Genomic DNA, 11060 nt, shown 5'->3' on the forward strand with positions numbered 1-11060 from the left:
CGCCATCTGCTTCGCCAAACCCATTTCCACACTGGAACCTGACGACATCAGCCGAAAGCTGCCCCAAAATAGTTCTGCACGTTATGAATCACCGGAGTTTCTGCGGATTATTTTTCCGCATTTTGGACGTGTAACGCTGGGACAAACACACACATTAACGCTGACTAACGCACTAAACGCCGCGCTGGTCTAGACGGCTTATCTCCCCGCTGTAATCAAACGGGGCTTTTTGGCACAGGCAGGCCAGGTGTGCATTGGAAATGCACGTGTGTGTGTGTGTGTGTGTGTGCGCTCATTCTGATAAACAGTGTGTCCACAGTGTAGTACAGGAAGTGGTGCGTCACCACCACACAGAGGCAGAGATTGTAGGGGAGTAATACAACGACGCAGACACACAACCAGAATCATTGTCATTTAAATGCATCCGTTCAACACTTGATAGACTTCAATAAATGAGGTTTTGACATTTGCTGTTGATTAATAATGTGTTTATAGTATATTATATATGTCTATCATACATCCATATACAATATACATATATGTCACATGAAAAGATTATTTTATTATTATTTAAGTGTGATAAAAATCTACTTCATTGATATTTTATCCATGTTACTTTATTGTATATAAGTTGAATAATTGCTTTCTATGAATTATAGTGATGTAGTTTATGTCGCGCTGTTTTAATCACTTTCCGGATGCAAAGATCAGAACCAGTTATGATTGATTGTGTAACACTCGACACCACCGACATGAGTAAACAACTGCGCCGTGTTGATTGGATTTATTACAATTTTGAACTTTACATTTACACAACAATGTACAGTTAAATAAGATTTTTAATAGATTTTAATATGCCGATTTGCACACTTGAAATGCTTACTCTTTCCACAACTCAGAGTGAGAGTAAGAGCGAGGGTCAAATGGATTTAAGCCCCGGACATGCGTCAGAGCGATCAATGGAGGCTGATGGTAATAAAGGCTATTGATCCTACGAGGCCCCCAGAGGCCAAACCGATTCCGCGTGCCATGTGTTAATTAGATCGTGCACCAAAACAGCTCTGTGCGCTCTTTCCCCTCTTCGGAAGGTGTCTGAGGGAGGAAGAGGAGTGTGTGTGTGGTGTGTGTGTGTGTGTGTGTGTGTGTGTGTGTGTGTGAGTGTGTGTGTGGAGGGGGGGGCAGTGAAAGGGGATCTCCATGGAGAAGGAAAAAGGGAAATTCCTCGCTCGCAGTCCCAGCATTCCTGTGGAGCCGAGTTACCGCCGCTCGGATGGCCGGGTCAGGTGTCTCCTTCCTGCGAGACGGACGACACAGGAAGTCCAAAGGCAGGAGAGCGCGTTCAAGTTGACGCGCGCGCCCCCCAAGCCCCCGCCCCCTTCCTCCGCCCTGCGTGCGTCAGTGCAGTCAGGCGACAACCGGGAAGAACAACAGCAGGTCGTACTCTTGATCCCCAAATGGGGCATGAGACAGGCCGCTGGCATCCACGCCGTCACTGTTGCTACCCAGACAGCGGGTCTCATGTTACAGTCACACACACACACACACACACACACACCATCAAAGGCGCAGCAGCTACACCCAGAGGGACACGACAGAGCGGCTGAGCTGTCAGCCATCGAAATAATAAAAACACAGCGGTCTCTTCCCGTCGGGGAGAATCTTCGGTTCTGATGCAGCTGAAATAAAGTGATATGATCTGATGCTGAAAGCGGCCTCGGGACGCGCCGCGAGGCACTGGACCCGCGGGGGGAGCGGTGAGCCTCAGGCACTGGACAGCATCGTGGACGTGAAGATCTGCTGCAGGATCTGAGGGATCTGCTTGGTGTCCATGGCAACGAAGGACCTCCCTGCTGGAAGGGTCTTTTGGAGTCTGAATGAAAAAGAAGAAGAAAAAAAACCCAGTTCTTTCTATCTTTGTTTAATCATCCTTACACGTAAACGAGGACACACATCATCATCGTCAGCAGTCCACAGGGACACAAACTGCCCCCACGTGAGAATACGTAACACAGCGTCCCCTCAAGTGTTTAGAGATTGAACCGGCGTCCATTTGTACCCGACCTCGGCATCAGGAGTAGAAAAGTTATACGTTTTTGGAGTCGGGATGAGCGTCTCTAGCAGTGTCCTTAACATGGCTCCTGTTCAGATAACAGCCCGGTTGAGTCATTTTATCCTTCCTATTTCCTCCTTTGCCTCCCTTAATCGTACCTCCATCTCGCCACCACCCAGGTGACCCCCCGGTCTCCGCCCCCCCCCTCTCACCTTTCGGCCTGATCGCCGAGGGACCCGATGAAGATGGCGAAGGCGTTGACCTGCGGGTCCGCGGTGAGGACTCGGGCGAAGCGCTCGGGCCGGATGCCGTAGCGCTCCAGGTTGGCGTCGCTGAGCACCACCACGAAGTGCTCGTCGGCCTCTTCTCGCGCCAGCTCCTTGATGCTGGCGTCGGTGCCCTCCAGAGTGAAGTCGCCGCTCATGCAGAACTGCGAGTGGGCGTGCATGTTCTGCAGGGCGGGAAACAAACGACGGGTCAGTAAGGAGCAAACAACCGATCTGAGGGGCCGGAGGGAAGAGACGGAACGGGGCCGATTGTGTACCTTGAGGACCTTGAGTCGGTCCTTGTTGTTCTTGGGGACTTTGTCCGCTCGGACCAGCTCGATGTCGTAGCCGTCGCCCGAGTGTCCCACGACGTCGTACTGCGGGGACAAAAAAAACACTCTGATGAGACGCAGCAAACATGCTGCGCGGCGTGCCCCTCTAATGCACGGCCTGGAATAGAATGCGGGTTGAGGTGTGACGGTGCTGAAATACCAGATTGTACCGTGTGGTATTTCAGCACCGTCGATTCTATTTTGTACTGTGTGTTTTCTTTGTCTCATGAGATGCATTTTTATGTGAGGGATGTTACGCAAACGAAGCAGTTACACAAAGAGTACGTGTGTGTGTGTGTGTGTGTGTGTGTGTGTGTGTGTGTGTGCGAGACACACTGATATGCGATCGGCATTAGGTGGGGTTGAGTATCACTCAGGGGCCCAGAAGTCTGCCTCCCATCTCCCCTCCTGCTCCCCCCCTCTCTCGGGGTGTGTGTGTGTGTCAGTCACCTTGAACCTGTGCTCGTAGCCCTCCAGAGCCTCCATGACCATGCACACGGCCTCCATGGAGCGCTCCAGCCGGCCGTCCACGCCGTTGAAGCGGTACATGCTGCCCGACACGTCCACGAGCACCCGGAGGCGCTTGGGCTTCTGCTGAGGACTGCCCAGCTGTGAACACACACACACACACACACACACACACACACACACACACACACACACATAGTTTATATAGCATTCGACTTAAACTGACTTAATTCTAGACCTTCACAGCAGACCACAGACGCTCGGAGCTAAATAAGCCGGTAAAACATGGCATGCATATTATGGTTAGTGTGCGTTTGTATGATTAGCGAGTGTGTGTGTGTGTGTGTGTGTGTGTGTGTGTGTGTGTGTACTCAACTATACATGAAATGGCTTAAAACTGTGTGTGAAGCACAGGGTTTAATCGTATTCTCACACGCACCACTGGAATGTATCGTATGACAGATAAAGGTTACAGTTATGTGTGTTTTTCTGGGAGGCGTGGTTTAAATATCTGTAACACACACACACACACACACACACACACACCTCTGGGTCCAGCTCGCCCCGGCGCTTGTATATGGCCTTCTCTCCAGTCAGCCCATCAATGATTTTGGCATCATCCAGTTCTCCCAGCGCCTGGTTCTTCAACCACTGCCGCTCCTTCCCTTTAGCCTGAAAACACACGCAGACACGCACAAACACATTATGAGCTGATCTAAACAAACAAGTAAAACAAACATTGTCTGGGGACAATGATTTCATTTTGGCGGCGCGGGTGGTGAAACAAGGGGAGCCCGACACAGAAACAGGAGGTTGTACAGACGCGTTCTCCGTCATGTATGTGTGGAACAGGGAACGTTTAAACAAGCGACTGCATCGTGACTGGAGGAGTCGGCCGGTGGGATTGTGGTCACATGGGAGGACGGGGAGAAGAGAGGACAAGCAACATCACTTTCAGTCCGCTCCCTCAGGAAGGAGCGCGAGGTTAACAAAAGCAGGAAGCCGCTGATAAGGCCTGCTGACGTTATTGTGGCTCCACACGACACATGAACGCACACACACACACACACATGAAAGAACACAGACTGGCCGTCACACACAGCACAGGTCTCCAGACTTAACATCTGATGAGAACGAAACATTTGGAGCAAAACTGTGGATCAGAGGAGATAAAATGAGATTAACCCTTCATTGTCTTATTAGGACACGTTTGTCTCGGACCTCCTTTGTCCTCAACACAGCGTCTGTGATTCTCTGATTTCCATTCTGATGCGTTTGATGACAACATGTCGCCGTGGTTACGTTCGGGGAGCCAGTTCTTTGTTTGGGGGATAAATAGAGGGGTGTGTGAGAGACTCCTTAAATCACTCCTCAGGTAGGATGACTTCACCGGGTCACGCCTGCTTAGATTGGTATAATCTCCATCCGTCTTTCCAGCGGGAAAGAGGCCCGGGGCTCCGAAGAACCAACACAAAGAATAACCAGCGCTCATGTTGGGAGCCAGCGCTGGCACGGCTGCAAACACCTGGACGCAACACACAAACACACACACACACACGCGCACCACAACAACGACGAATACAAATAGGGCTTCACACCTGGAGAGGAGAATAATAGAGCGTGGCTTGGTGGCGCTTCTCTGTAATCTTTCTCACAGGCTGCGTGGTTTTCCTCTCGTCACATGCTCACAACCCCCCCCCCCACCCCACCGCCGCCACCACCCCCCACCGCCCCCCCACACCGCACACGCACACACATTTCACCAAAGACGCTAAAACAAAAGGAGGAAAATTGAGATCAAAACACTGAAATGGAGACAATATCACATCCTGGGCTTCAAACCGCCGCTCCCTAAGCTCTTGCTGTCATTCCCTCGGCCAATCAGGGCGCTCCGGGGGAGGCCGCGCCCCCTCCTTCCTGCCCCTGGGATTGTATAAGGCGCGCCGGTTGTCATCCAACAACTTTGTGACGCCCAGGACTTTGTTCCCCGACGACCAGGGTCAACTAGGCTGCGTGCAGTGAGAAGCTATTTAACTGACCTGAACCTGAGTCGTGTCAAACCGCTGTACTCAAATAAAAAGATGAAATAATCCTCAAGTAGAAAGAAAAGGCAGCAAATATTACAATGAAGTAACTGTCACCTGGTTTGTCCATCTGTGGTATAACATGCATGTTGACAGTGGCACTTTGACTAATAGATTCAAGCAGAGATGCAGGAGCGGAGCCGACCTGCAGACTGTCCAGCACGATGCGCAGAGACTGGACTTGTCTCCGGACGGCGTTGGAGAAGCGCTCGTAGGTGGAGGCATCGTACTCGCTCATGTCGATCTCCTTCAACCTGAGAGGATCGGACAGAGAAACACACGCGGGGGGAGAGAGAGGGAGGGAGAGAGAGAGAGAGAGAGAGAGAGAGAGAGAGAGGGTGAGATGACTCCATTTGATGCACTTCAGACAAACTTCACATCCGAACAGCCCGAACGTTTGTTTCTATTCCATCCCGGACAGTCTGTGGACATCGATCACGTGACCCCTGGGATGCACTGACTGTGTATTCCATCATCTATTTACACCCGAGCAGCTGCTTGTGTGTCTGGACCGAGACGTGGGGTCAGAACAGAGACGGGGGTCGCTGCTTTTAAATAAAGAGGCTCCTTGTGTGTTCTCTAAAACACACCTGTGGACATCACAAGAAAGCGTGCTTATCAGCATAATCCCCCGCCGTGCGGGGGGGGGGGGGGTGGGGGGGGCTACCAGGTGTTTGAAACTTTTGACGGCAACCAGACCGTGACATCCACGGAGATACAGAGCAGTGACAACGGAACACAGGTAGGGGTTCAAGGGTGGTGTCCCGGCTTGTAACAAACCTGAGGGAGAGCGAGATTTGTGTAGCCTGCGCTGGCATCAGCCACGCGATCAAACACGCGTCGCGCGCCCTCAGAGGACGTGCGGCCACATGACATCTGCAACAGGCCACGAAATGGGGAGAACAGGACGCCGTCGTCGAATCTCAAATGAAAGCAAAGGTTCCGCGCGAGGCGGCGAGACCAACAGAACCAACACGAGCGGCGTGGCGGTGGAATATTTCAATTGGTTTTTCTCCTTCTTACCCTCCCCTCCCCTCTCCTCCCCTCTCCTCCCTCCCTCCCTCCCCCCGGCACACAGTGTCTCACACCGGTGTGATGGTTATTTTAGAGCGGCACACACAGTCCCCCGGTGGGTTCCTCTGCATTCACACCACATCGGCCCGCAGAACAGCAGCTTCCTCCACACATTCCTAGGTGTGCACGTGTGTGTGTGTGTGTGTGTGTGTGTGTGTGAGCGGACGCTCTGGCCAGCGGTCGCGGCTATTTCCTTCGAATTCCTGAACCCGTGCCTTCAGCCCGGGAGCAGCGGCTCGTACCAACAAAACGCGTCGCCCTCATGCAAGAAAATGTTTCCATGAGCATCTGTGTGTTGTAAGAAAACATTTAACACTAAACGTCTACAACTCATCCAACACGCAGACATGTTTTTGCAAGTGAGATTAAGATTCGGGAGGAATCTCTGAGGGAAACTTATTGTCATCTGTTTGTTTTGCATCCTTCAGAAGGTGTTGTGCGTTGCGCCCGTCTCAACAACAAGATGACGAGCTGAAGCTAAAGTCATTTAATCCAGCGAAAATGATCTATAAATACAGTACACTTATTATCCAAGTTTCTCTCTTCGTTCATTTTTGACCTTTCGACACAGCCAGAGAAATGCCTGGAGCAGAGTGAGTATGTGTGTGTACACGCTCACGTGGGTGTTTCCTCTTTAGGCATACCTCTGCCTGCTCGTGTGTGTGTGTGTGTGTGTGTCAGGTGTGTGCGATCGGTACTGAGCCTTAAGCTAAGCAAACAGAGGAACCAGCACACACACACACACACACATCAGCAAAAGGGAACTTATGGAAAATGTGATATGAGGAACGACAGCATAAAGTCAAGCCTCCCATCCGCGGTGTGTGCTCACCTGCTGCGTTCAAGAACAGTCATGTACAGTGACATGTACTTGGAAGCATGGTATCAGCATGCAGCTACAAGAGTGTCTCCGGGGGACAGTGATAGACGAGGAGACGGGAGGGAGGGAGAGTGTCAAAGGGTGTTTTTTTTTTTTTAAGTGAAATGGGTGAAGACCAAGGCGAGAAAAGCAGAGACACCAAAAAGGGGCGAGAGGAGAGGCAGAGAGGTCGTCCCCGTGGCGTGAAAGCGGCCAGTGTGTGAGAAGGGCCATGCAGGAGAGGGGGGAGGATGGAGGGAGGATGGGGGAGAAAAGAAGGTATAGAGAAAGAAACTGTTTAAAGCAAAGAACAGAGACAGCCTTCATGGTGGAGCTGGTGAAAGGGACGCCCTCTCAACCCTCCTCTGTGGAGCAAGTGTGTAGTGTAGAGACACACACACACACACACACACACACACACGATGCTCAGTGGGATCTGCCATGATGCACTTATACATCCAACCGGAGCACCGCAGCCCGGGGTTGTTTGCCCAGGATGGAGCGCCGTGCCTGGGAGGACTGACCGACCAGGAGACCCTGCTGATGCCCTGCTGACCAAGAGGGCCAACACACACACACACACACACACACACCTGTTCCACGTTACACACATTTCAGTTCTACGGGTGGAGGGTCAAAGATGGACGTTTGTTGGCAGCGTGTTTTCACAGGATTCTAAAGGCACCCACTTCTCTTTGAAGGCCTTTTCGCCCATTTCCCGGGCGGCTCTGCGGACCTCCTCCGGCACGGCGTCTTTCTCAGCCTGGGAGACCTGGTGGACCTTGTGTCCCGCGTCCAGCCGATAGGGGCCCCCTTTGCCCCCCAGCCCCGCCGTGTCCCTGCCGCCTGCAGCCACACAATTCATCACGGCGCGAAGCAATCACTGCGACGAATAACTGCTACAGTTAAATACATTACAGTTTGTGTTTTCCCCCCGTTTTGGAAACAAAAGTAAAAAAAAAAAAAAATTCCCATCACAGATGAATTTGAATTAAAATGCAAAAGAAAACAAAGCACCTGTGGTGTCATCAATAAGAATAAGTGTGAGTTCTCCATCCTGCTGACTCGGTTACCTGTGCCTCCTGCCCACTGGTTTCCCCCAACGTGGGGGTCGTTGTTGGCGTCGACCTTGCCATGTTTCGGGGCGGTGACGTCCAGGCCGCTGTCCCTCTGGATGGTGATCTGATGAGGGGGTCGAGAGATGCCGAGTGGGTCAGTTTGGGTTTTTTAAAACATTCAAGGAGTCTTGTACAATCACTTCTGGTGTCTCTACTGTCTCCGTTTCCTTTGTCCCAGTTGCTCTGGATCACCACAGACTTGTGAAGTCGCTCTCATCCCATCAGGGGGAACAATGAGTCCCACAACAGATGTAGATCCAGTGAGAAGATAACCAGCTAACGAGCAACACTCCGGACCACTTCGGGAATCCAGTTTCACCACAGAAGCAGCAGTGTTTAGACCTTGTTAAAAACCTCCTTTGTGAGGAACTACAAAGAAGACGCTTTTGGGTCCCAGTTCTAAAAGGACTCGCAAGAATGGAGACATGAGAGAGTTCCTTGTCTCCTTCCACATCCTCACACAACCGGTCCTGATACCTTCTCCTCACCTTTGGCCTGGAAGAGTGGAGCGATCGCCGAGCATCAGCGGCACAGTGGAAGCATTCAGTCAGTGTGTTTACATGATGGTATAATTGGAATCTTTGCTATCTTTCGGGTGCTATTATCCCAATATACATGGCAGTGAATAAATCGAATCATTGGCCGAAAGCATATCGTCATATCCGATACGATAGGTGGCGCTGTTTTCATTACAGCTAGTTGTGATACAGCCATTTCCGCTTCACCGCTACCAACAACAACCAACATCAAGATTAGGAGAAAGATGGCGAGCGGAGAGCGAGGTGAAGCTACATCCCTCTACTATCTGTGCGTGATGCTAAGAGGAGCACAGCGAAGGCGAATGGCGCTATTGGCTGATTTGATAACGGAGAGAAGACGCCGCCGGGATCTCGAGCAGGCGCAAAGACGCAAAGTCCAGTTCCTCATCCGATTCACCGTCACGTGCCGCGATAGTCGAACTATCAACCGGATCGGATCGAGTTATCCAGGCGTGTTAGTCGGATCGTAGTCGGACAAAGGTGGTTACATGAAACGGACCATTCGATTTCAGTCCGACTGAGCCAGTTATTCCAATCCATGTAACCACGCTCACCGAGGGGCCGCACTCGGTTCCCAACTGGTCCGAGGGTCAGAGCGATGGGGAGGTCGGTCTGAGCATCGGGGGGGCGAGAGAGGAAAGAGCAGTTCAGCGGGAGCAAAGTGGGGCTCCTGTGGTTCGGCCGCATTGTCGCGTACTGCGGGGGTGTGTGGGAGGGGGGGGGGTGTTGTTGACGTCTTGCAGGGTTTGTTTTGGGTTCGTCACAGACTGAGCGGTTGGAGGGACACTTATCTGCCAGGAGCAGCGGCCCACACCTCCGGCTGACCCGCTGGAGCCCAGAGCTCCGGTCTCACGTCCACATGGAGCTGCTGTATCAGCAGAGCTCGGATTGGAAGGGTCAGTGTGACACGAAGGACAAGGACGAGATAAACCCTCATCGTGGGAACGCGACGCGCTTAACTGCTCAAGCAGATTAAACTGAATGGAGAAAACATGTTGGTCTCTGCCTTCACGCTGGAAGTTGTTGGTTTTAAAATGCCCTCCATGGAGGCACCCTGTTAATATCACTCAAACACCCCCTGTGGACACACACACATATGCAGATCTCCAGGTCAGCTGTGTTGGTTGTTGACGTTGCAGATCTACATGGGAAAAACCCTCGCATGACAATAACATGGGGGACGGGGGGCACAGGGGGTTTCAGGGTCTCAAACATCCCCGCTGTCCCATGCGGCTGCGAACCAACAGAGCATCAGAAGAGCTTTTACTCTGGCGTTAGCAGAGATCCACAGGAAGCGCCCGTGTGTGTGCGTGTGTGTGTGTGTGTGTGTGTAGCTGCCTGTGTGCTCGCAACATGAACCAGAGTCGTAAAGCTCAGTAACCAGAGAGAACTCGGTGCCTCTGCCCAACACGAGAGGCTCTGACCTCTGGAGGGTTTAGACTTGAATGTGACCACGATCGCTTGATAAGCACCACAGGCGCTATTTTCCCCCTGACAACAGAGCCCCGCCTCCATCAGGCCCTGGTGTGTGTGTGTGTGTGTGTGTGTTGGGCCCGGATGCGTTTAAGACGTCTCGGAAATAAGTCCAGGAAGTTGAGCTATCTGGAGCGTTTTGTTTCAGTGACTCCTCTCCCCTCTCCCTCTCCTCTCCCCGGCGACAGCATTCCTCGCGAAGGTGTCCTCACGCCGCAGCCAGTAAAAAAAAAAAAGGGTGACGATCGCCCTCCTTCTGGTCTCAGCAAAATGACTCTTTAGGACATGTGTCACGCTGCGCTCTCAGGGGTTGAGTGTTCCTCTCCTGGGACGCGATGCAGATGCCGGATATCAGATGGCAGAACGCGGCTCTGACGTGATCACCAAGCATCTGTCCGTCAACATATCTGATTATGTCTGTCCCGCCAAAATGGTATCAAGGCAGGAATATTTTAAAACCGTACTAGATTTCAGGATGCTTCTTCCTAAATGGCTGCTAGACGATTAAAGCTGAGGAGAATGAAAACAAGTTCATCTTTAAATAAAGCCTCATTGGGCACAGTGGACGCTGTCTGATTTTAATGCTCCAGAAAGATGTAAAGTGACGTAGCGCCCGTGTCCTTCCGCCCACATGGTGTAAAGCAGCTACGCTGCTGATCCCCAGAGAGAGAAACGGCACTAAAAAGCGAGGGGCAGTGAGAGGGATTCGTTACTGTGACTGTGGGAATCAGTGTACGCACAGCCCACCCCTCAAACCCCCGTCTTTTCTCTTCTGTCTTTGCAGCGTCTCTGTACGT

General features: G+C 51.9%; 1 protein-coding gene across 2 annotated transcripts in view; it reads right to left on the reverse strand.

Moving 5' to 3' along the window:
• Window positions 1-769: 769 nt before the first annotated feature.
• vwa8 (von Willebrand factor A domain containing 8) overlaps window positions 770-11060 on the reverse strand; it is a 40271-nt gene continuing 29980 nt past the window's right edge. For both annotated transcript variants that reach the window (XM_078090494.1, XM_078090493.1), the window contains exons 38-45: window positions 8207-8315; window positions 7823-7979; window positions 5346-5454; window positions 3663-3788; window positions 3099-3257; window positions 2595-2693; window positions 2263-2501; window positions 770-1870 (exon numbers count right to left, since the gene is read on the reverse strand). In XM_078090494.1, the coding sequence (XP_077946620.1) occupies window positions 1762-1870; window positions 2263-2501; window positions 2595-2693; window positions 3099-3257; window positions 3663-3788; window positions 5346-5454; window positions 7823-7979; window positions 8207-8315 (1107 nt within the window). In that variant the 3' untranslated portion in view covers window positions 770-1761. The remainder of the gene's footprint in view (window positions 1871-2262; window positions 2502-2594; window positions 2694-3098; window positions 3258-3662; window positions 3789-5345; window positions 5455-7822; window positions 7980-8206; window positions 8316-11060) is intronic.

The sequence above is a fragment of the Gasterosteus aculeatus genome, chromosome 16 (genome assembly GCF_964276395.1).
Source record: "Gasterosteus aculeatus chromosome 16, fGasAcu3.hap1.1, whole genome shotgun sequence".
Taxonomy (NCBI): domain Eukaryota; kingdom Metazoa; phylum Chordata; class Actinopteri; order Perciformes; family Gasterosteidae; genus Gasterosteus; species Gasterosteus aculeatus.